The sequence below is a fragment of the Cyprinus carpio genome, chromosome A1, assembly GCF_018340385.1.
Source record: "Cyprinus carpio isolate SPL01 chromosome A1, ASM1834038v1, whole genome shotgun sequence".
Taxonomy (NCBI): Eukaryota; Metazoa; Chordata; class Actinopteri; order Cypriniformes; family Cyprinidae; genus Cyprinus; species Cyprinus carpio.
Window position 1 is genome coordinate 15,917,590 of NC_056572.1, and position 27,264 is coordinate 15,944,853.

A 27,264-nucleotide genomic window follows, 5' to 3' on the forward strand; every position below is an offset into this window, starting at 1 on the left:
CTGAAGTGCCCTTGAGCAAGGCACTGAACCCCCAGTTGCTCCCCGGGCGCTGGATATAGCTGCCCACTGCTCCGGGTGTGTGTTCACGGTGTGTTCACTTCTCACTGCTGTGTGTGTGCACTTGGATGGGTTAAATGCAGAGCACCAATTTCGAGTATGGGTTACCATACTTGACAAATGTCACGACTTTCACTTTCAAATGCCTTTTTTTCAGTAAATAATGACTAAAGTTTGTCTGTTTCTCACACAAAGCATCACATGACTTCAGAAGACTTTAAATATACTGTACTGTAATGCACAAGTCATATACTACTGCTATGATTTCATGATGCATTTTGTCTTTTTTTAGAGCTCAACAGCATTTTCCCCCACTGCCCATTCACTTTCATTATATGGTAAAGTAGACATCTGTCAGGACATTTTAAACATCACCCAGTTAGTTTATTATCAGCTGTTGTAAGATTAAGGAAAGTCGTGGATGACTTTGAGTCAGTTTTGTGTCCCTCAGAAACCAAAGAGAACATGAGGATGAAGAAATACAGTCCATAGGCTACTTGACTGCATTGATTCAGGCACATAAACATATACAGATTTATAACACATGCAATCAGAAGCAGTGTTACTAAAATAATGATGCGTTTTCCATAACGTGTTGGCATTAGTAGTTTTGAAGCTTATTTATGAACATTTTAAATGGACAACACTTGTTTCCTGTTTGTGAGGACATTTTCAAACATTTGGCCCCTAACAAGTAAGGAGAGAGAGAGAGAGAGAGAGAGAGAGAGAGAGAGAGAGAGAGAGAGAGAGAGAGAGCTGGGAAATAGTGAGAGGAGGAGGACTGAAGTGGAGAGCGAGCACAAAGGGGCAGGACTCTCTCTCTTTCTCTCTCTCTCTGGTGCTTTTAAGAAGAAACTTTGTGTTTTGTTCTTCAAGTTCAGTTTATTTCTCGTTCCTTTCTCATCCAGTCTTCATGTGTTTATCTCCGTGACTCCTGAGATGCGCACCTGGACTCGTGAATCAGTACGGCTCGAATTCCTCATGCAAGTAATTTTAAAGCTGTAGTTCGGATCGTAATGTTTCCAAAAGTTTTCTGGACCGGACTGAACTACATGGAATAATGTGGCGGATTGTTTTGTTGTGTTGCGCTCTGGACTGTTCGTTTGCGTTCAGCGAGTTCCGTCCACCTGCAAACGCGTCTCTGCTCGCACCTGCCCGCGGCGTCGTGCGCACTGTGGATCGGATTTATCACGGGGGAGGAAAAGCCGGTTACCTTCTGTACATGGATGAGCAGCGCTTTCAGCTGGATATGGAGCGGGACGAGTCTATACTGTCTCATCACTTTGGTTTGAACGTGGACGCGCTGCCTCATCGTCGGGAATGCGTTTACCGCGGCACCGTCAATTCAAACGCAGAGTCACTTGCGGTTTTCAATCTGTGTGGCGGCGGACTTAATGGATTTTTCGCGGTCGACCAGGCGCGATACACCATCACGCCGCTCATTAGGTCGCAAGGGCACGAGAATGACCTGCACATCGTCGAGGACGCCGACGCGACGCGCGCTCTCCACTATTACACCCGCGAGAGCTTCAGTTTCGAAGCTATTCCCGCGCGGCACAGCTGCGGCACGCGCAACCACAAAACGCGCAGGCATAAAAAGCGGAAACGTAACGAGGATGCGCGCGGACGCAGATTGTGGACAAAGTTTGTGAAGCCCAATGCGCTGACGCGACGCAAGCGCTCCGTGTCTCGCGCGCGGCACGTGGAGCTGCTACTGGTCGCGGATGCTTCCATGACGAAGAAATATGGGAAGGACCTGCAGCATTATCTGTTGACGCTGGCATCCATCGCGTCCAAACTCTACGGGCACGCCAGCATAGAGAATCCCATCCGTTTGTCTGTGGTTAAAGTCGCGATTCTGTCCGAGAACGAAAAGGGGATCGAAGTGTCCAAAAACGCCGCCGCGACGCTCAAGAGCTTCTGTAAGTGGCAGAACCAGCAGAACCCGCTGGATGACGATCATCAGCATCACCATGACGCGGCGATCCTCTTCACCAGGCAGGTAAAAACAGAAATATTCGCGTCGGTCACGGGCATCAGCCTAGTGTACATTATTTACATTGTGAGTGATGGAGACGCGTGCGCGCAGGTGCAAACAATTGCATTACACTGTATTATTTCGATGTCCCAAAGCGTCACCATGTTTTTCCATCACTGTGCCATTTATGCTTTGAACTAAGTGACCTTACAGAAGTAATGTGGTACAGTGGTGGAATACTTTTCAATACTTTGGTATTTGGAAATATTAACATGGTACTCCAAGGTACTGTGGCTACCATGGTCGTTTTTGTTTCGACCAGCAGTTCTCAAACTTTTCGACTCCCCCACCCCATATTGTCCAACACATTTTGACCAAGATATTTTCCTTTTATCAGCAGAAACTGAGACTGTTTAAATATTCAACAATTTTGTACAATGATACTATTTTGTAGCATTTTAAATTAAGTTTGGATCATAATATTTTTGTTTCGTTTTGCATTTTGTTTTGCGTTTTAATTAAGTTTACATTATTACATTAATATAATTAAACGTTTTTTCAGATAAGTTTATATTTTAATTTAATTAAATAGCATTTTTAATATTTTAATTGTTTTATTTTATTAAATATTTCTCTTGTTTAAAGCATTTTAATTAAGTTTTAATTATTTTTAATATAATTAAATTATTTTAATATAATTAATACAATTATTTTTTAGCATTTTCATTTTTTTTATTTTAATAAAATTAAATATATAATGTTATTATAACATTAAAAAAAAAGAGGGTTAGTTCACCCAAAAATGAAAATTAGCCCATAAATGACTCACCCTCAAGTCATCCTAACCTTTCAGACGAATCCAGTTGGAGTTATATTAAAAACTGTCTTTGATCTTTCAAGCTGTTTCTTGCCACTCAGCGGGTGTTGCATGCATCAATCCAAAAGAAGTTAAATAAAAATCACCAATCCATTGAAAAAAAAAGTGTCTCACACAGCTCCGGGGGGTGAACAACAGCCTTCTGTTGCGAATCTATGTGTTTTTGTAAGAAAAATATCCATATTCAAAACGTAATAATAACTTTAATGTAGCTTGCTCTCACTGTTGTACATGGAAGCAGTTCCGGGCGGATGATGTACAGTATGGAGGTCGACTTTGCGCATGCACCACTCAGAAGTGACACACTTGGAAGCGCAGGGGAGAGATCAAAACAAAGGTCACAAATTAGAAGTACAAAATGAGAATTTGTGAAGAAGAATGTCAGACGATTTCGATATAAGCCAAGAAGAGACTGGTTTTCCTTTGCTAAAGTAAGGAAACTTTGCTTCCTTTACTCCTGTTAACAAACGTTGGTTTTTACGAGACTCACAGGCGATGCGCAGCGCTGACCTCATATGTCATGCTCCCGGAACTGCTTCTGTGTACAACTGTTGGCGCAAGCTAGATTAAAGTGATTATTACGTTTTTAATATAGATATTTTTCTTACAAAAACGCATCGATTCGCTACAGAAGGCCTTTGAGACACTTTTTTTTGTAATGGATTGGCGATTTTTATTTAACTTCTTTTGGACTGATGCATGCAACACCCGCTGTGTGCCATGCTTGAAAGATCAAAGACAGTTTTTAATATAACGCCTACTGGATTTGTCTGAAAGAAGAAAGTCATATACACCTAGGATGACTTCAGGGTGAGTAATTTATGGGGTAACTTTCATTTTTGGGTGAACTAACCCTTTAAGTTTTTAATGTTTTTAATATAATTAATATGCATTGGTAGATTTTTAATTACAATTTTCAATTCTCTTAATATAATTAAATATTTTTTGTGTTTTTAGCATTTTAATTAAGTTTTAATTACTTAATATAATTCTGTAACAATATAAACGTTCGTAATGACGGGAAGAAAGAGGCGGGAACCGGCGGACATTTAAATAAAAACTTTAATAATAAAATAAACACAAAATAGCATGACAGCCCCTCGCGGACGACTGCTGCGCACAAACAGAACCAAAACACAAAATAAAGTCCAGACCTGGTCCTCTCTCATCCTTCACTGTTGTAACTCCTCTTTTTATCCTTCCGGAGCTCCTCCGTGGGACTCGAGACTGGTGAGTGGCGCAGGTGTCGCTCATTTCCAATTACTCCACCGGCCTCGACCCATTCCCACGGCTCTCGGCCCCACCCCACTCGTCACAAATTCAATAATTCAGAGTCATCCTTTGGTCTCACCCCCCTGATTTAGACATGATGATGCTACAAATACAACAAAATCACCATAGTACTACCATGGTATTTTAAGAAGTAACTTTTAGTTCCATATAAATGCTATGGTACATGGATTTCATTACCAGGGTATATTGTAGAGTACCATTACCACCTGATACCATCAAATCTCAGTGCACAGCAGTTTGTGTGTGTGTGTGTGTGTGTGTGTGTGTGTGTGTGTGTGTGTGTGTGTGTGTGTGTGTGTGTGTGTGAGTGACCGGGTCAGCTGGATCCGATCATGTGTCAACTACTGTGGGAACGTCAGTCTCTCTCCCTTCCCGTTCCACAGTGAACTGTAAAATTATTTCCTTTGTTGCTGTTTTTTTAGGCAGGCGTCTTCGCGTTCCCCTCCCAGTCCCCTGACTAGTGTGTGTCTTCATTCAGTGTGTGTCTGTGCACATTCACAAGGGACACTCTCAAGATCTGAGAGCCATGAACCACAGCAGAGAGCTGTGAGGAAAATCAGCACATGAAACCTATCCTGGGCTGGAGACCACACTCATTTCGCCCCTCACAAATCTCACAGTAAAGCGCAGACTCGGTGCCTCTCACTCAACCACCGCGCTTGTGGTTTGGAGCTTGTTGTGTTTCCAGACGAGGCTTGCGGTGCATGTAAGTCATGCAAGGTTTTGTTCGCTGGAGCACTTAAAGAGACAAAATCCTGCACTTCATCAGTAACTTTGTCTTGTTTTCTAGTTAAAAACTAACTAAACATCCCTAAAGCAATATCAGTTTGCATGGTAACCAAGTTTTCAGGATTTACCCTTAATATGATTTTAAAATTGTTAACATTAGTTAATGCATTTGGTGTCATCAACCAGAGCTATCATAGGTAACTAAAACTCAAACCATAAAAAAACTTTTTCATTGCTTGAAATTAATGTTAACTGGAATAAAATTAAATATAAAAAAGTAAACATTTTAATTTCAGCTCATTTTCATATGTACTAAAATAATTAAAACTAAAACTGAAACAAAAACTCATTTAAAAAGCTATATAAACATTTAAAAATGCTTATTATAATTAAAAAAAATAAAAAAAAGTTACTTGAAATTAAATAAATTTTATCTGAAATAATATAAAAAGAACTTAAACATATCTTATTTCAGCTAGCTGCTGATTTATTATTTGATTATTTATTAAGTTTAAATACTAAAATGAAAAAAGTGAAATAAAAATGTATTCAAAACAATACCTATTTAAAAAAGATAAAACATACAAAATCACTTAAAATAAAATTAATTAAAAAAATATACAAAACTATAATCATTTTTCATTGATACTAAAATAAAACTCATGAACTAATAATTTTTTAATATTATCAATCTGTTATTAACACTATTGTTTTAATTCACATTAATAATAATGTATACAAGTTGAAATGTTAAATATATATATATATATATATATATATATATATATATATATATTAGATATATATATATATATATATATTAGAGTATGCGTAAAATCCCATTACCTGGATTGATGAATGCTTTTAAAGTATTGATATCTAATGCATTAATAAGTGAACCTTGTTCCAAAGTGTTACCAAGAAATCATGTTTTGAGTGATGTTTACAAGCGTAGTTTAAAAGGGATAGTTCACCCAAAAATGATGTAGATGATTTTGTTTCTTCATCAGATTTAGAGAAATGTAGCATTGCATCACTTACTCACCAATGGATCCACTGCAGTGAATGGGTGCCATCAGAATGAGAGTCCAAACAGCTGATAAACACATCACAGTAATCCACATGACTCCAGTCCATCAATTAATATCATGTGAAGCCAAAAGCTGAATGTTTGTAAGATACCAATCCATTATGAAGATGTTTCTAACCTCAAACCATACCTTCCGGCAAAAATACAAGTCCATAATCCATAATAACTCTCCTGTGAAAAACTCATCTGTTCGAATCAGGAGAGAAATATGCACAGCTCAAGCACCGTTTACAAGCTAAAACAGTCCAGAACAATTCTAAATAAATATGTGGGTGGATTTTGATGTGACAGGACAACAGTGAATGGTCTTTTTCACGGGAGGAAGCATTATTACTATGGATTATGGACTTGGTTTGAAGTTAAAAACGTTTCATTCTGACAGCACCCATTCACTGCAGAGGATCCACTAGTGAGCAAGTGGTGGAATGTAAAATTACCCCAAATATGTTCCCATGAAGTAAATCAGTTTTCATTTGTGGTTGAACTATTCCTTTAACTACGTAACTAATTCCTCTAGCAGCAGAATTGAGACTGGCATTCATTCCCAGCTGCCCTCGGTTGGCATCTGTAAGTGCTGCTGACGTTGTTTCCCTCTCACAAGAGCAGCCACACCAAATTCCACAGAGAATTGTAGCTTCTGTTGGCAGCGTCGGAAGGATGGACGTGCCAGCGGAGTCTTTCCTCTGGTGGTGTGGAGTCTGACACACCTGGTGGCGTACAGTGTGTGTTTAAGAGTGTGTGGTTGTGAAGTACACCATGTCAACAAGCCATGATCGGCAGCAGAAGCCCACAGACACCTACTGAGAGCTCTGAAACACCGCCAAACCCAAACACAAAGGCTATGAAATATCCAAAGCATCATTTCCTCTCTGCTGCACATAGCCTCCTCTGCCTCACGACTAACAGTGATTCTAGATATTTGTTAAGAAAAACAAGAAAAAAAAAAAAAACAGAATCTGTCATTATTTTTTCTAAATCTGTATGACTTTCTTCTGTGGAACACAAAAGGAGAAGTTGAGCAGAATATTCACGCTGCTTCATTTCCAAACAACAAAAGTGTTTACAGAGATTTTTACTGCATCAAAAAGGGGAAACAAGCATCCAAAATAATCCAGACTACTTATGCTCTATATTCTAAGTTTTCTTGTTATTATTACAACCAGGGCTTAACATTAACTTTTTTGCTCACCAGTCACTGTGGTTAGTGGTTTTTCAAAGTTACTAGCCACTCAGCATTTTCACTGGCCACAATTTTGTTGTCAGAAAATATGTTTTATGTGATTAAAGTTGACTATGGCATGCTAAAATTTACTTAAGCTAGATTTACAACCCTTTTAATGTAAATTACTGCTGTACACACCCAAATCAAGACCTCATGAACTGTACAACACTGCAAGTCATTATCAAATATTTAGGTCTGATAAAGTTGTGTAAAGCTCCCTTTTTATGAAAACATGCAGTCTATTAAGACATAAAAAGAGTAGCTTCTTGCATATAATACATATTGCATATAATAAATGTGGTCCATAAACATTACTTGAAGAAGATTTTGGATATAACTGTATATAAATGTTAGTGAAAGTTGTGAGAAAATTCTCTGTTAGCTGGGATTGCACCATGTTTGATATCATTGATGCCAGGCACCTTTTACATTTTTGTACTTGGCAGTTGCCTTTCTCTGAAGCAATGTACATTTCTTCCAAGGTGTGCATTTGCTCAGTTCTTGAATTCCCTGTGAAATTATATATTATATAGATCAGTGGCTCCAGGGCATCAGTGGCCATTCAGCACTCATGAACCCGCTGAGAACAGCCTTAAGGGTGCATAACATTAATTCAAAAGATAAAAACAACTAAAACTAAAACTAAAAAAAACTATAAAGAGAAACACTGTTTAAATATTTATTAACAACAGCAGTATATACTGTAATGCAGAGTAGGAAAAATGTCTACTAGAAACTAGAAACAAAGAGCACAGAAGAACACATTCAGTTTGTCTTTCACCACCGTACATCCTAGAGTCAGAGCAGTTCACGATTCTCCTTGCCGATCATATACCAGCCATTCTCAACCTGACTTCCACTTTTCTTGTCTTTGTTTACATATATTCACAGGGTATCTGCAGGTTTTTTAAAATCATTTTTTAAGAGCTACACAAATAAAAAGAATACCGTATGAGCAGGGTAGGCTAATATATTAAAATGTAATATTACATGACTTACAATTCAGATACAGGTTTTCACAAAAACAAAAAGTTTTATAAAATGATAAAATATAGCTGTTTGCCAGTAACGGCTGTATACAAAGCCGCTCTGTGTTCATCCCTGCTGGAAAAATAAACAACTGCTAAAACCTGCCTAAGCCGGTTGGCTGGTCTTAGCTGGTTAGTTAGCTGGTTTTCCAGCCCGACCAGCTAAAGAAGTGGTCAAAACCACTCTAAAACCAGCCTGCAAACCATCAATGATCAGGTTTTAGTTTTTTTTTTTTTCAGCAGGGATAAACACTACTTTATGAGACATTTAAGGCTTTATATGGCCTTAAATTTGATATAACTAAATTAAGACTTTTTAAGGCCCCACTGAAACCCTGATTAAACCTTCCAAGGTAGCTTGTGGGAAGACTGTGTTACACGCCATTACTGAAGTCCACCTGAAATATAACATTATTTGAACATTTCTTTTTAATATTCTAAGAATGTTTAAATGTCCAGTTTTCTTGTCATGATTAGAACGTTATTTAAAGTTAATAAAAAATGTTTTATCAAGTACAGATAAGAATCTAAGAATGTTTTCTCTTAACGTTGTGAGAACATACATATCAAATATTAATAAAGTTATTAAAAAAATCCATAAACATTACTTGAAGAAGATTTTGTGAAGAATGTTAGTGAAAGTTGTGAGAACATCCCCTGTTAGCTGGGATTGCACCATGTTTGATATCATTGATGCCAGGAACCTTTTACATTTTTGTACTTGGCAGATGCCTTTCTCTGAAGCAATGTACATGTCTTTCAAGGTGTGCGTTTGATCAGTTCATGAATTCCCTGTGAAATTATATATTATATAGATCACTGGCTCCAGGGCTCCAGTCGGAATTGACACATTTTTTTTAGAAATAACCTTTGTGCACAGCCAGCCTTGTACTCTAGGTTCACAAATGCGTCCATAAAATGTGTTGCACAAATTTGAACATCTGGGTTGTGCTTTTCTGTTGTAAACAAATCTTAACCAATGATTCCTCATTGCATCTACGTCTGGGAGGCCAAATAAAGTGATTTTTCTTTCGCACAGAAACACACAGTGTCTCCCTGACATGGCTGCATCAACACTACTCCAGTTCCTGAAACCATGCCTTCTTTCTTTGCATGAACGTTTGGATGGCATTATGCAAATATTTCCACATCGTGACATAGAGATGTGGGAGCGTGTTTGAATGAGGCGTTTTAGCCCGGTCTGGATCAGCCTTCTCTTTTAGATAGAATAAATCCTTTTGAGGGAGACTTTGAGCTTTGTATCTCTGCAGATCGTATACAGGCACAAATAGCTACATAACACACTAAAGGAAAGGAAAAATAGAAATCACAAACATCATATGTTTATTAGTTCTAACAAATAAGTTTTTGCTCAAAAAATTCATTTGTTTGTAATTCTGCACAGGAGAGACTCGGTGTTGTTTCAAAACAAAATCGGTGTCAACATTGGATATCAGCAAAATCTAATATTGTGCATCCCTAACCTACGTCCGAATCACAGCAGTGATGATATACAATCATATCGCACTGCTACTCGTGTGATATTGCTCATATATATAATTATAGTAGTTTTTTTTTATTTATATATTTATAAAATAAAGTGGTATATTTGATTATTTATTTATTTACATTTTTTATAGCATGTAAGACATTTTTATGGCTGGTACATTTTCCCAGTTCTACCCTTTTGAGCCTGTATACTGCGCACACACACACTATGTACTGTACACACAGAGGGTGTATGAATGTGTACAGACAGAGTAAATACTGTACTGTTTGTTCAGGAGTACGAGAGAGAGTTCATGTGTGATTTTTACATGTGATTTTATAAGACAAACATTTGTATGTGTTGTCCTTCTCTCTGTTCATAATCATGCATGTTTGGTTTAATGTCTCCTGCAGTGATTTCTAACATAAATGATCATGTTTGTAGCATTCTCTTGCCGCTCCACCACCGTCTGTCTGGGGCATTTCACACGTCCGGTGTTTCAGCTGCTATACGTTGACAGTTCACTGAAAACCTCTTGAGTTATTCTGGATGCTCTGAATCCATCCGTCTGCACTCCCACTGTCCTAAATCCTTATGATCCATGCCAGCGTTGGGTAGCAACAGTCTGTGATCGGATCCGGCCTCAGCCGAGAAACTCAGTAGGATGAAGAATTTGTTTTTGACACAAGAGGAGCTCATATGACCAATATATTGAATATTATTTTGTTCAAGCAAACTGCTGATTTCAGGGATTTTCAGGAGCTTAAATGTTAGATGAAAAGTATTGTTTAATCCCATACAGCAAATAATATATATTTTCAAAAATATTTTTTAATATATTGCAAAATATACAATAAAGGCCCAAAATAAATTTGCTAAAATATATTTCAAAATATATTTAAGTATGTTTTCTACCAATGACCATTTTAGGATATTTTTGAAAATATATTTTACAAATATAAATATATTTTTATAAGCATTCAACAATGTATTTTGCCCTACATATATTTCAATCCAAGAAAATATATTCATTTAAAGCTTATTATAGTTATCTAAAACTAAAACCATACAACAAATTTTAAATAAATGTTAACTGAAATAAAATATAAAAAACTTAAAATTGTTTTATTTCACCTTATTGACAAGGCAAGATTTCTCATTTCCCATTTAGTTTAAATTGACTAATATTAAAACTTAATCTGTTATATTAAAGTTTATTTAAGTTTTGGTGTTAATTATTTATGTATACACACACACACACACACACACAAATGACATAAACACAACAAAATTACTAAAACTTTTACTAAAATTAAAATGAAAGCAGAAAATATAAAAATCGAATTCAAAATATTAACAAAAAAAAAAAACAAAAATACTAAAAACTTTAAAATTAAAATGAAATAATAAAACAAAACTAAAAAATAACACTGAATATGAGACATTTAATGAAAAACTTTGCTAATATGAGACATTTAATGAAAAACTTTGCTGTCTGTAACGTTTGAACATTTAACATAAATATAAGACTGGAAATGTGTTTTCATGCCACTGAAAAAACATTTTGAAATATATTTTGGTATATGAAGGTTAAACTAAGCATGTTTAATTTCTGAACTAACTAACTATATTTAAATATATGAATACATTAAGCTTCACTGTTTAAAAAAACATATATTTTGCATCAGTTTAAAATATATTTTGGACAGAAAAGATATTTTTCGCCATATGGGATCCTTCTCATCCTAAGACATCTGATTTTGTAGATCTAAACAGGCCAGCCGTGTCGTGACTGAACCCCTTCACTCAGATCAGTACTGATGTTCCTCTCATCACTGATCGACTTGTGAGAACAGACCCCAGATCAGCAGACCAAGGCCTTATGTTTGGCCGTGCAATTGTCCCATAAATCAGAACCAGGTGACAGAAACTTGCGGCACTGTAGAATCAAATATCCAGAGTCGTCTGCTCCTCCCGCTCGTCTTCCTGTCTGTCTGCATCGACATGTTTGCTCAGAACCCTTGCCAAATGTGAGAGGCATCAGGATATCAGCGTTCCCGTGTGTTTGTCTGCGTTTGCATGTGAGTTGATGTTCTGGACTGACCTGTGAGCACCCGGCACCTCATAACTGTTTGGATTGTTTCTTAAGTGCAGAAAGCCTTTTGTTTTCCAGTAAATGCATCGAAACATTGATTATGATTATAAGACCCTTTGCAGAGAATATAATAAGGAATTTTTTATTCAGTTTTTGTATTTTTATTTATTTGTTTTTTTTGTGTTTGTTTGTTTGTTTGTTTGTATTTTGTTTGTTTGTTTGTTTGTTTTGTTTGTTTTTAAGTTGAGATGATCTTAAGTTCCATATTGTGATGTGACATATATCCAACGTCTAATGTATGGATCATCAAAAATAAATATACAAATAAATAAATATGTAGGACAGGAGCTTGGTTCCAGTCCTATTAGTATTATTTATATACTTTTATAGTTTTTGTTAATATTTTGAATTAGATTTCATTTATACATTTTGTTTTCATTCTAATTTTAGATACAGTTTATTTCAAGTAAATCATTAAAATTTTATTTCTATTATGAAGTGTATTTATTTCAAGTCCTGCATATGTCGCCAGAGATACGACTGTCTTTTTACTGGAAGATTCAGTTATGACAATTTAATTAAACATTACTAGGTCAAAACATTGTTTAAAAATGAAATGTGCATAAATGATTGTTCACAATAAGACCTATTTATAATTTGAAAATTAGTGAATTTTCATTGAATGCCGAATTTACTCATCAATCCAACAAAACTGTTTTATGTTTAAAATAAGAAAAATAAAACAATGTGTCAATGCTAACAGTTTTTGTTTGTTTGTTTGTTTGTTTGTTTGTTTGTTTGTTTGTTTTTGTTTTGTTTTTGTTGTTGTGCAGCATGCATCTCTCCAAGTGATTTGTAACTGTAATTTTCCCTAAATATTTCCCTCTATTTCTAGCTCGTCCTTTAGCCGAAATATTTCCCTGGTATCCTCAGGCAAGAATTCCTCAGAATTCAAGTTGCTCTATTCATTTCTGTGGAAACTCAACTTGCTTTTTAAAGGTTCTGAAGAAAATGTGAGTTTTGTTTTTCTGTGAAAAACATCCTAGCAACCATCCAGATGTTTCAAGCATCATGGCGGTGGGTTTTGCACAATGCAAACACTCACATTCACTGCTGAACATGTATAAATCTAATAAGAATAAAACAAAAGAGCGAAAGCTGTAAGAATTATCAGTCATCAGTCATTTCTATACTCATTAGGAGTATGTGAATGTGAGCTGTAGATGCGTGAGCTCAGGCTTTCACCTGATTACACATTACACATGCGCTCCGCTGAGGTCATGAGCTAAACTCGTTCTCAAGCTGTTTACTGTGTTGCTTTTATAAATGTGATCGTGTGAAGAGCCGCTTTCAGTCCAGGCTGTTTCCATGCGCTCGCAACAAAACACCAAACAACAGCCTTTCAGACCATGTTCAAGACTGTCTGTGAGGATTGATGGTCAATCACGTCTGACAATAAACATGAAAACATGTTCAGGACGTCCAGTGAAGGTCTGTGCTGCTGATGCTGTTGCTCTGAAACTGCAAATTATTCATAAAGTAGTTAAACTATAGTCAAAATACTCATGGAAAACATTTTCAGACAGATTCACAGCTTATTGACAGCTGTTGTTTTTTTTCATTGGTCTCATTGATTCCAAATACCAATTTGATAAAGTGAGCACCATTGATGTTATTATGTTAATTGTTTTCGTTAATTAAAATAATGCTGAAATAAAAGAAAAGATAAATCTTTGATGAAAAACATCAACTTAAAAATTAGAAAAGTTGCCTTGGCAATTAACTGAAATAAAATGAGTTACAAAGTTACTAAAAAAAATAAATTAAATGAAAGTTAAATTTAAAAATGAATCACTTGATTTGAGATTTTCAGATTAGTGGCATCAGTTCAGAAGACATTCAAAAAGCCAAGTATAAATTATATTTGGCTTTGCTTTCATTCTCTGAAATAATCAGTTCATATTTCCAGACCTCCACAGAATCTGTACAGTTTTCCACAGATTTTGGATTTCTTCCATCCATTATTCTTGTAAATGTATTAAATATTTGGCCTAATTTGATCATGCTTTCATCTTGCAATTGTGAAAGCAGTGTAATATACTACTGGTTGCATAATGTAATCAAATCTATTCTAATCTAATCTAATATAATCTAACAAACATTATTGAAAATTATTAATACCGTCAGCTCTGTAATGAGTTGTTTTGCATAAAAGCATCTGCTAAATTAATAAATGTAAAAAAAATTTTTTTTTTTTTTTTTTGGAACTGGGATTAATAAAAAACATAATAATCTTGTTAATTTAAAATTTAATTGAAATAAAGCTGAAATAAAATACGAACATAAGATGGAAAAACTTTTAACAACAAAAAGAATATTACCTAGGAAAATTACTAAATGAAATTTAAATTTAAGCACTAAAATTAATAATGGGAAATAAATAAAAACTAAAACTGAACCTTTTCCTCAAAATTGCTCACCAGTGTTGTTGTTTTTTTTTTTCTAATTTATATTCTATTACAAAATTTATTAATTAGAGGCCAAGCCCTGAAGGGGCATAGCCCCTATTGCATTTGTATTCTTCTTATTATTATTACACCCCAAATTGAGGCAATGGCAGCCAACTTCGAACTTGTAGTGGTGGTCCTTAATAGTGAGCTGAACTTTAGGGTCTCGAGGGCCATCTCTATAGTGCCACCACCAGTTCAAAATCTTTTCAACACTTTGTTCTATGAAATTTAGTTCATCTGATTACTCTCCTCATGCTGAACACATTCAATAGCTTACATGAAGACTCCGCCCATTACATAACATTTTGAAAAGTACAGTTTTCTGATTTGTCCAGTTCTTCCGAAAATTGGCAGAGATGATCTTTGGACTGAGCCACACAGAAATTACTGAACAGAATTCTGATATTCAGCTTTGATTAAAAGTTATTACAAACAACAGTCAATCGAAATGAATTTTGGTATGCTTCATCAACACTGTGATATAAAGGTCCATGCCCAATTTGGCAACAGCGCCACCTATGGATTATGAAATACAAAAATATTGAAGTAAATTTTCGCTACTCCTCCTACAAAGTTTGTCCAATTTTGTTGAAAATCTGATCAGATGATCTTTGGACTGAGCTGCACAGAAATGACTGGACAGATTTTTTATATTTGCTACCATTCATGAGAAATACCTCACCGAAGTACACCTTGCTTGTTTTTTTACTTATGCTAGTTAGCTTAGCATGCTAACCAGCCATTTTATTTGCCGATTTCATTTTTGTAACTATAATACAATCAACCTAAATTAATTATTAACAACAAAAAATAATAAAAAAAAAAAAAAAAAATAAAAAAAAAAAAAAAAAAAAAAAAAATAAAAAAAAATATAAAAAAACAATTAGTCAAAATTAAACTAAAAGAAAAAAACCTAGAAATTATACAAATAAAAAGATAATTTAAGAATATGAATAAAAACTAAACTAAATAATACTAAAATAATGCTGTTTGTGATGGTGGGGATGCAGGCACGTGTGAGCAATGGGTCTGATGTCCCGTGTTGTTGCTGATGTGTGCAGGATCTGTGCGGTCATCACTCGTGTGACACTCTCGGCATGGCTGACGTGGGAACCGTGTGTTCACCAGAGAGGAGCTGTGCCATCATTGAGGATGATGGGCTACACGCCGCCTTCACTGTGGCACATGAGATTGGTAAACACACACACGCATGAACATCTATGTGCACTCTCACACAAGCTGATGACATCACTTCCTGTGTGCAGGGCATCTGCTGGGTCTGTCACATGATGACTCCAAGTTCTGCGAGGAGCAATTCGGCTCCACCGAAGACAAGCGGCTAATGTCGTCCATCCTGACCTCCATCGACGCATCCAAACCCTGGAGCCGCTGCACGTCCGCCACCATCACAGACTTCTTCGATGATGGCAATGGTGAGAAACAATCGTGTTTGAACATTGCAGCTCAAACTGACTGAATTATTATTTGGTAATGATCATAAGGCTAATTTCAATTTGATAGGATCAGATTCAAAACTGTGATACTGCTCATTATAGTAGAATGCGTCGCAAATTGCATGTTGACTAAAATAATATACATTCATACAAATTTAAAGTTAACTAGTACAATTTCAATTTAGTATTACTTATGTTAGTCATTTTTTATATTGATCTTAAACAGTCACAATTGAGTTTCAATTTAGTATTATTTATATAGTGTCATACTGTAGTTCATATTTATAATTTTAATTTATTTGTTTATTTATTTTTTTTGTTTGGTTTTTTTAAATAGTCACACTTGTGTTGTTTGCGGTTAGAAATGACCGTCATTGGAAATGAATGGGAAGTATGCAAAAATACGAAAATACAGAAAAATTTTTTGTGTGCACAATCTACAAATCATTCACAATGCAGAAAAAAGTGCACAGCAATGAAGGGGCGACGCTCTAAAATATCAAAAGTGCAAAACAGACACACATATATGATGGAGGTAATTGTGGTCTAATAGTTAGAGAGTTAGACTTGTAACCAAAAGGTTGCGGGTTCAAGTCCCAGGTCCAGCAGGAATTGTTGGAAGGGAGAGTACCATCACTGAGGTGAGTCCCTTTAAGTCCCCTTGAGCAAGGCATAGAACCCACAACTGCTCCCTGGGTGCTGCAGAAATATGGCTGCCCACTGCTCCAGGTGTGTGTGTGTGCACTTGGAAGGGTTAAATGCAGAGCACAAATTCAGAATATATGTCACTTCACACACACAATATTATTATACACACAAATGAAAGGGTGCTGTAATAGTATGGCAAAGTTGAGTAAGAATTAAAATAAGAGGTGAAAATCAGATTGATTAACCTCTGATAAAGTATTCCTGTTCAAAACAAAAAGTTACATTTCAGGTGTCCGGTCACTTTTGACCACGAACAAACAAAGTGTGACTCCCAAATGAACAATACCAGAGAGTTAAAAACTAAGACATCTGCACACATATATTATTGCTGTCAAATTTTATTAAGCAGATTTTGGCAATGTTTTGATCTAAAATAGTAAAAAAAAAAAAAAAAAATAATAATAATAATAATAATAATAATAATAATACTTTTATTCATCAAGGCTGCATCAAATTTATCAAAAGTGATGTTAAAGACATTTATAATGTCACAAAAATTTCTATTTCAAATGAATGCTGTTCTTTTGAACTTTCTATTCATCAAACAATCCTGAAAAATGAAATTAATCATGGCCCAAAATATGAAGATGCACAACTACATTGATAATAATCAGAAATGTTTCTTGAACAGCAAATGATTTCTGAAGGATCATGTGACACTGAAGCCTGGAGTAATTATGCTGAAAATTCAGCTTTGATCACAGGAATACATTTGATTTTACAATATATTAACAAAGAAAACAGCTCATTTAAATTTTAATAATATTTCACCTTTTTTACTATATATTGATCAAATAAATGCTGTATTGGTGAGCAGAAGAGACTTTTGAACAGTACTGTGCATAAACAGAAAATCAACATTTTGCACACAGTTTCTCCATAATCATCCTGACATATTGCTCTTGTGGTTTGTGTGTGTAGCTGAGTGTCTGTTGGACACTCCTCGTATGCCTCTCTTGGGTCCAGAGGAGTTGCCGGGTCAGAGTTATGATGCGGTTCAGCAGTGTCGTTTGGCCTTCGGGCCAGAGTACACTGTTTGTCCTGGGATGGACGTGTGCGCTCGTCTGTGGTGTGCCATCATCAGGAAGGGACAGATGGTTTGTCTGACCAAGAAACTGCCCGCTGTGGAAGGAACACCATGTGGGAAGGGACGGATCTGTCTTCAGGGAAAATGTGTGGACAAAACCCGAAAGAAACACTACTCGGTAAGACCTCTTATTTATCATCTTATATGTCTCACAATATAGATTTTTTTTGTTGAATAACCTTTTTCACTTTGAATCAGGTCACATTTTGTTATAAAACAGATTGCAAATTGCATTTCATGTTGACTAGTTGAATTTCCATGCTGTTTTCTGTTGGTCAGTTTTGATTTTGAGCTGGTCCAGTGTTATTTTAGTATTGTTTATATACTATTATAGTTTTTATTAATAATTCAAATTAGCTTTTATTTTTATGTAATAAATGTAATATTTCTATTACATTTTTAGTCATTTTGTTGTGTGCTTACTGCTTTTGTCTTTTCAGTTTCAGTTTTGTTTCTGTTCTTAAATACAAAGTATTAGATATATGTAATATTTGGAATCAGTTAATATTTTGGCTATTTTAATTATTTTATTTTAATAGTTTGTCCTGTTGTGCCTTTAAACAACTTGCTCTCATTTGTCTATTTGAACCGCACCCATTTTCTCACCGCATCTGGTTTGCAGTCTTTCTCTGAGCTGCACAGAATTGATCTTTCTCACCACTGCCTCCTTCACATAATAAACATCAGATCTCTGGTTCAAATGAGTTCTGTGGTCCGTTTCTCCAGTGCTCCAGAATTTTTTTCAGTGAGGAGCGTCTCAGCAGGTCTTCAACGTCTCTCATCATCCCCTCCAACTCTCCTGCGCTTCTTCAAACACATCCATCAACCTCTCTCTCTGCTGCTTTCTACACTCCCACTCAACAATACAAAACCCTCACCATCATCACAATAACATCAACATCAGAATAACATCTACATAGTGTTCACTAGTGCCTTGGGTCTGCAAGATTTCTAAATTATTTAAAAGTCTCTTCTGCTCACCAAGGCTGCATTTATTTGATCAAAAATGCATTAGAAATTGTGAAATTACAATTTCAAATAAGTGTTTTCTATGTGGATATATTGCAACATGTAATATATTTCCGTGATCAAACCTGAATTTTTAGCATCACTACTCCAATCTTCAGTGTTACACAATCCTTCAGAAATCATTCTAATATGCTGATTTGCTGCTCAAGCAATCATTTCTAAATATTAGCAATGTTGAAAACATGTTTTGCTGCTTCATATTTTGTGCCATGATATATTTTATTTTTCAGGATTCTTGGATGAATGGAAAGCATTTATTTGAAATAGAAATCGTTTTAACATTATAAATGGCATTACTGTCACTTTGCGTTAATTTAATGTGACTTTGATAAATAAAAGTAAAAATTTCTTCCAAAAAAGAAATTAAAAAGACATTTTATTGATATTTAGCACTGCTGTGGAGGAGAGACGTTTTTCTAACATTATGAAAACATTCTATAAAGATTTAAAATGTCGTTTTTTTTATGTTTGAAAAAATTATTGGTTAAGGAAACATTAGGGGAACATTCAGTTTTATTGCAAGCATTATGGGAATGTTACTTTTGAATGTTCTGAAACAAGTAGTAACTTTTAAAAAACGTGGAATGAACATTTAACTAACATTTAAGAAAAAACATTCCATGAACAACGTATAAATAATGTCTTTTGTGCTAATATTTGGAGGACATTATGAAAGACCAGATAACTTTGAATGAGCGTTCTATTAACATTACTGTTCATAACTTTGAGAGAACCTTTCAGAATGTTCCCTGTCAGCAGCTCAGACCGTCAGACATGTGAACCTAAAGCAGAGCACTTCTCTTAACACTGTTGTCCTCCTGTGTCTCACTGTTCTGACCTATCTAGATTAGTATCAAACACATTTAACCGCAGGAATTTCCCATCCTCTCGTCTAGCAGGGTATTTTTATAGACGTCTCAGAGGTCATTAAGTGTTTTAGAGACTCGTTTTAGTCCCGATGAAGAATGTTCCTCTTGTTTGAGCCTTCTTCATGCATGCACACCCTTCCTCTCTCTGAATGTCCAGCGTTCAGGTCTTAAGCTCATTTTGGCTCTGAGCTTGTTTATTGCGGACCGGTGAATGAATGTGCACACGCCTTCACATAAAACACTTACTTTTGTCCACAGTTCAGCCCATTCATGTCAGTGAATTCCTCAGACGTGATTCAGTGTGTATTCAGTCTGCTCTTTATCATCTGATTTCTGATTATCTCTCTCATGTCACAGACATCGAATCATGGCAGCTGGAGCTCCTGGGGTCCATGGGGTTCCTGTTCTCGTACGTGTGGAGGTGGCGTCCAGTTTGCACATCGTCTCTGTAATAATCCTCCACCCCGAAACAACGGCCGCTACTGCACTGGGAAGAGAGCCGTCTACCGGTCCTGCAATGTCACACCGTGCCTTTCAGCCAGTGAGTGCATGCACACAAATTCTGAGGCAGCATTACGCATACAGCAATCCAAAAATGACTGCAACAAGTTCAGTGAAAGGTTTTATCTAATATGACAGAGTAAAGAGAAATTATAAGTAGGTAGTTGACACATTACAGATTTTAGGTTAAAATGTATATGTATATGCATATGTATATGTGTTCATGGCCTCTGGTTGCGCTGCTAACCATTGCATTAGCAGCGCAAAAGGTTGTGGGTTCAATTCTCTAAAATAATAATAATGTATAGTCTGAATGCACAGTAAGTAGCTTTGGATAAAAGCGTCTGCTAAATGCATATGTAATATGAATGTATAATGCAAAGTGAATTTTAGATACTGTTCACTGTACTTGTTTGGCATTTTATTAACCTTTTTGTTTTCAGTAGTAGTTTTTAAATTGTCCTGCAGTCTGACATGAATTTTTAAAATATAAACTTTTTAATTCAAAACCAATGTTGTCACTGGAACTAATATTACTTTTAGCTGTTTAGCTGAAATAAAGCTGGAATAAAATATAAATGTTAATAAGTGAATTAAGTGAACTAAGTGAAACTAAGTGAATGCAACTAACTGAAATAAAATAAGTTACTTAGGGACTGAAATTACTAAAACTAAAACTGAAATAAAGTTAAATTAATGATTAAAGCTAAATAGTAATATAAAAAAAATCTAATAAAAAAACACAAAAAAAAAAAAAAAAATAAAAACAATAAAAAAAAAAAAATAAAAACCAAATCAAAAAATAAAAAAACAATATAAAAGAAAATAAATAATACTCAAACTCAGTATAAATGACAGCAGTGCCATTTAATTAAAAAATACATTTAAAATAATAATTATATTAATCATAGCAAAAATGTTTTTAAGCAAAGAATTTAAACACATTTTATGTCAGCTACACAAAAGAGTTAATATTTTTATTAAAATCTGTATTTATAGCAATAGTATGCATTAGCTCAATCTGTGTGTGCTTATGCATGTAGTATTCCAGATTTAGTCTTTCACATTTTTATGTTTAAAAATTGAGAGATTTGGGTCTGGGGAATAAAAAAAATACAAGTTTAAAAGTTCAACTGTGTGTGTTTTATAACACATCATGTGCGAGACAAGCAGTAGAATGCAGAAGCACATTCTGTCTCTTATGGCCTCTTATGAAGTTCATCTTCAGTTCAAAGCTTTAGATAGTAAAGGATTTACAGTAAACAGATTTCACTGTTTTCACAATATATCCCACAAGCCCTTCATATATTTGAATATATTTGGTCATATTTGTCTTGTGTCTTTGTTAGGTAAGAGTTTCCGTCAGGAACAGTGTGAGGTGCGAAACGGCCCTCAGACGGACCCTAAAGGAGTGAAGACCTTTGTGGAATGGGTGCCAAAGTTTGCCGGTGTGCTTCCCAAAGACATGTGCAAACTCACCTGCAGGGCCAAAGGGACAGGATACTATGTAGTGTTCTCACAACGGGTGAGTAAGTCATGAACAACAGACGCTTCATTTATGAGCACTTACACAAGGACTGCGAAGGTACTGTTTTTGTTTACTGTAATGATTTCCATTTTTGTACATGATCTTATGGTAATTCCATACGTTTTTTTAAAGTGATAGGTTTCACGTGGTACTTCAAACCCAGCTAACACGGAACATTCACAGAGCATTCTCACACGGTTCTGTAACAGTTTTGAACAAACATTCTTCCAGTAATGTTAATAAAAGATTTTAATAATGTGTTCCAAACTTTAGCACAAAAACATTATTTATACATTGTTCATGGAATTTTTTTAAACATTTAAACATGGAGATTTTCTATTTTTATTTTTTTAATTACTACTTATTTTAGATTGTTCAGACAATATTGAAAAATAATTTTTCCCATAATGTTTACAAAATTATGAAATAACATTTTAAAAACATTTTGAACATTCAGAGAACATTCAGAATTGGAATGTTAGCAAAACGTTCTTAGAACATATTATGTTAAGAACAAATGTTGTGAACAAAATAGAAATGACTTTCAAAGTTATCTGGTCTTTAATAATGTTCTTAAAACATTATTTATACATTGTCCATAATGTTAGATGTTTTAGTTGGATGTTTATCTATTTTTTTTTTTTATTGAACATTCAAAAGAACATGCCTTGATGTTTGCAGTAATTATGAAATTCCTTAAATGTTCAAGAAAAAAATGTTTTTAACTGCTTAAAAACCGGACGTTTAGAAAACATTCAGAGATAATGTTTTGATAACTTAATGGGAACATTAGGAAAATATTGTCAATATCTTAGCCAAAAAAACATGTTATTAGCATAGTACTTTTGTTGCTTTTGTGTTAGTTTAAGTTGATTTGTAAATATATTTGATAAATTATTTGAAAGAGACTTTTTATTTTTAGCAACAGATGAATACCAAACAGTAGTTTATGTTTGGTTTGTGGGGTATTCCTGCAGGTGGTTGATGGGACGGAATGCCGTCCATACAGCAGTTCGGTGTGTGTGAAGGGGAAGTGTGTTCGCACCGGCTGCGACGGTATCATCGGCTCTAAACTCCAGTATGATAAGTGTGGCATCTGCGGTGGCGATGGCAACAGCTGTATCAAAGTGGCTGGAAACTTCACCAAGAAGAGGTTAGAAAACACAAATGGTTCCACTTCTGTTGTTTTTAACCAAACCCTAACAAACAAGTACGTCATCAGAGAAAGATTTTTGGATGTTTGGTCAGGTTTACATCACTTCTGGGTACAAATATCTCCCCAAAATATGGTTAAGTGGTACATAAACACACACTCTCAGACACAAGTCGTCTGGAAATCTGACACTCACTGTTTGTGTTTCTGAGCTTGAAATATACAAAACTGAATGCTTAAAGGAGTCATGAACTGGCTTTATTTATTATTTTATACTGTTGTCTGAGGTCCACTTATGACATTCGCGTGGTTTTAACATTTAAGAACATCAAAATCAATAAGTAATAGATTTTCTACACTGGTTTTGAGGCCGGCTCAATGGGAAGTAAACGCCCTCTGCTATGATTGGATAATAGTTTTGCATAGTAAATTATCTTTCTGTGTGTCTGTTTGACAAGCTACATCCTTCATAGTTGGAGCCTTCTGTGACTCTGGTTAGACATGTACACAGGCGTGGATTAACCCACAGGGTTGCCTAGGCTGCAGCCTGCCCAGACAAAATGAATTAAAAAATTAAACAAGACAAAATTAATGTCTTGTATTGTGGAATGCATGCTCAGCACCGCTGGGGGGGGGGTTAGATTAAGACCATCTTAATCTACCCCTGCACATACACATAATCAGGACATAGCAAAGCGATCTCTAACAAAGCAAAAGTGACACATAGTACAAATTTTTTACTCACGTAAATGTGTTGCGCTATTCCTGTCGGATCCAATATAGATTTTTAATCTCAGTCTCTCTGCAAATCCAGCGTCGACCTGTGTCTTGTTTACAAAGGAATCCGTGGTGTAAAGTGCAAACAAATGCTCAATGTTGTACTTACGTGAACTGAAACTTTATTAAAAATAAAGTTCAACCACACATACCTAATATTTAAAACCGAAGGAAGGTTATGCAATGACGTGTTCTTCCACAACCAGGCACTGCACAATATTTTGCAATCTTTAGCGGCATGTTTATTGCTTGGTTGATCCAGTTTAGTGTCACTTATGTTATTTCCCTTCTATGTCATGCCCAAATCAGTGGGTGGGGCTACAGAATTAGGTGTTTATATTCTTCTGTGGAGGCGGTGTTTAACTTATCCATTATGTTATAGGTAGGCACATTCCAGGATCTGGTGTTCCCTGGGCCTGGTGTCAATAAAAGCATTTATTTCAGTAACAAGGACGTTTTCAGTTCTGAAACTTACAGGGATAATCTTTTAGTACGATGACCTCTTACATATCAAAACCTCAAGTAAAAGCTGATTTCTCAATTCATGACCCCTTTAATGTGATTTACAGAAGTAGGAAATGTTCCTTGTATGACATCCTTTTTCCCTGGGAGAACATTGAAAGAAAACAAAAGAAAAGTAAAATCACAAATCAAATCTCTTGTACAGCTCAATTGTTTCTTCAGTTGTTCTGAGAAAATGTTACTTCCGCATCTGAAAAACACCAAAACTGGAAGTGACGTAATGGGAAGGAGTGCGGTCAGTTTAAACAATACAAAAACAATGGATCGCAATATACTATCACACAGTATTCAAATCCGGAACAAATGAGCTTTTTTCTAGATTAATGCAGATGCAGTGTGTGTGTGTGTGTGTGTGTGTGTGTGTGTATTCTGCAGTTCTATGTGATAGGATATGTTTTTTACATATTATAATGAACTGCCAGATATCACGGTGCATGTGGAAAACAACTCTGAAATATAACATTGTTTATGTATCATGTGAAAAACCCAGCTCTGCGTAAAATATATACAGTATGTATAATAAAATCTAAATTAATTTTTCACTCTAACTAGCATACAATGATTTTTTAAAGTTGTTCTAAAATAGGAACCAAAGCGTGATTCGCTATTAGTCCTATAGATTCAGTTTTCAACGTATTCTGTAGCTTATTATGAATAAAAAAACATCTGTGTGGAGTTTGAATGTTCTCTCTGTGTTGACCTAATATTATTATTATTATTATTGTGAAGTGAAAGGAATAAATAGCGATTCTTTCTCTTTGAGCAGACACAAAGACCTCTTAGTAAAGTTATTCATAGTCAAGTTCGTGGTCACCAGTATCAATAGCATGGATAAACTTTAATTATTATTAGAATTATCATGGCCTGTCCCTGCTTTCTTGGCAGCATAGCTTGGCCGTATAGTAGGCTCATAATTGTATGGCTGTTGTCCGTTATACAAGTATGAATAAACATTTACGATTTCCTCAGCGTCCAAACTGTCATTGCATCCATTGTTTTCCTATTGTTTAAAATGGCCGCACTCCCTCCCATTACGTCACTTCTGGTTTTGGTGTTTTTCAGATGCAGAAGTAAATTTATTTTATTTATTTTTTCACAAAAACAACTCCAGAAGCCTCAAGTAGTGTATTTATAAGTATATTTTAAACAAAATCTAGTTCCTACATTATTTTTCTATACATTGACTTACTGAGTCACTAACCTGCAAAATGCATTTTAAAAGATTTAAAATAGATAGATAGAAACTATGAACATTTAAAGAGTTGTTGCTTAAAATATATCTGCCAATGTGGTCAGAAAAATAAACTTAATTCAAAGGGAAAACAAGATAGTTACACATTTTTCCATAGAAATATTATTATTATTTATTATTATTATTATTATTATTAAAAAAATACAAATACTAAGTTTTGTTTCTGGAAAATGTATTATGAATTCAGGTAAATTGGAACACATTTTGCCATTGAGTTGACTGGAAAAAATATCCCAATTAACCGGAATTAACCCTATTAAAATTAAGTGAGTATATTAAAAATATTTGCCAATAGGTTAAGAAAAATAAGATTTTCAGATTTTTCTGATCCTGTTGGCAGATATCACTTGTTTTAATCATAACCTCTCTTAATTTTTATTGGAAAACAAGACTTAATATCTAAAGTTATTTTGCTTCTCAGGTAAATGTATCTTGATTTAAGAATGTTTAGATATTTGTACTGAAAAAACAAAAAAGACAAAATAAGACAAAAAGACTAATGAGGTTAATTGATGTTATCTGTGTTTTCCAGTAAGGGCTACACAGATGTGGTGAAGGTTCCTGAGGGTTCAACGCACCTGAAGGTTCGACAGTACAAAGCCAAAGGCCAGTCACGCTACACAGCGTATCTGGCGCTGCGGCGGCCTGGAGGTGAATACCTGCTGAATGGGAAGTTCATGATCTCCACATCCGAGACCATCATCCCCCTCAACGGCTCTGTTCTCAACTACACTGGCTGGAGTCAGCGGGACGAGGCCCTTCATAGCATGGGTCCCGGGGCCCTTCAGGAGAGCCTGGTGGTGCAGATTCTGGCCACGGATGCTAAGAAACCACTAGACATCCACTACAGCTTCTTCATGCCACGCAAAATGCCGCTTCCACCGAGAACAGTCGTTGCAACATCAGGAACTGCCGCGGCGCTATCATCAGTGGAGATCATGACGTTTACTACCAAGGTTCCTGCGACGATGGAGCCTCCGACAACGACAACACCTGCGGGGCCACACTGGGTAATGGGATCATGGATGACGTGCTCCAGAACTTGCGATACAGGTTGGCAGAGTCGCACAGTTCAGTGCAAGGACCCTCAAGGGAAGCTGTCCAAGAGCTGCCCACTCAGCGCACGGCCGTCAGCCTTCAAACACTGCCAGATTAAAAAGTGTTGAGGACCCCTCAATCAGACAAACTTCCTAACTGAGCTTTATAGAGCACTTAGACTGAACCATTGCAGTTGTGTTTGCATGAATGCTGTTCCAATCACTGTGGAATTCTGCTAGTGTTTGCAGTCGTGCTGCATTGTGACTCAGACAAGGAGCTTTGACTCCAGCCTCGATCATGGTGGTGTTCAGCCACACCCCTGATCCAAACGATATGCCTCTTGACTTCACAATGGCAGTGATTTAAACCATTGCTGTAGTGTTTGATGTTAAGATGCGTTCACATCTACCATTGATAAAATGGAATGTTCCCTTAATGTTCATGTAACCAAGAAAAATGTTTTTAAAACATAAAAAAAACTGATGTTCAAAAAACATTCAGAAATAACATTTTTATAACTTTTTGGGAATGTTACCATAAATGTTTTGTATCAATATCATGTCCAAAAAACAAAAAGTGTTAAGGATCCCTCAATCAGACAAACTTCCTGAAAGATCTTTTTGGAGCACATAAACTAAACCTTGCATTTATATAAATGCTGTTCTGATCACGGTGGAATTCTGCTAGTTTTCACAATTGTGTTGCATTGTGACTCAGACAAAGAGCTATGGCTCTAGCTTAGAATGTGGCCACAATTAAGCCACGCCCCTTTGAAAAATACACCCCCTTACTCCCTTTGAGTTCACACTGGCAGTGATGTTAAGATGAATTCACATTGATAAAATGCAACATTCCAATAAAATTCACATAACCATGAAAAAAATATATACAGTATTTTTAAAAAACAGACAACATTCTGAAATTACATTTTCATAATTTAATGGGTATGTTAGCAAAATGTTCTGTATCAGTATTTTG

The 27,264-nt window shown here is 35.6% G+C and overlaps 1 protein-coding gene across 1 annotated transcript; it reads left to right on the forward strand.

The window, feature by feature from the left end:
• The first annotated feature begins 841 nt into the window (after window positions 1-841).
• Window positions 842-27,264, forward strand: LOC109054387 (A disintegrin and metalloproteinase with thrombospondin motifs 5). Its single transcript, XM_019071687.2, has 8 exons — window positions 842-2,059; window positions 15,430-15,562; window positions 15,634-15,801; window positions 17,452-17,735; window positions 19,873-20,056; window positions 21,366-21,541; window positions 22,522-22,697; window positions 25,781-27,264. Exons 1-8 carry the CDS (start codon window positions 1,118-1,120, stop codon window positions 26,412-26,414), a joined length of 2,697 nt encoding a protein of 898 aa, XP_018927232.1. The 5' UTR covers window positions 842-1,117; the 3' UTR covers window positions 26,415-27,264.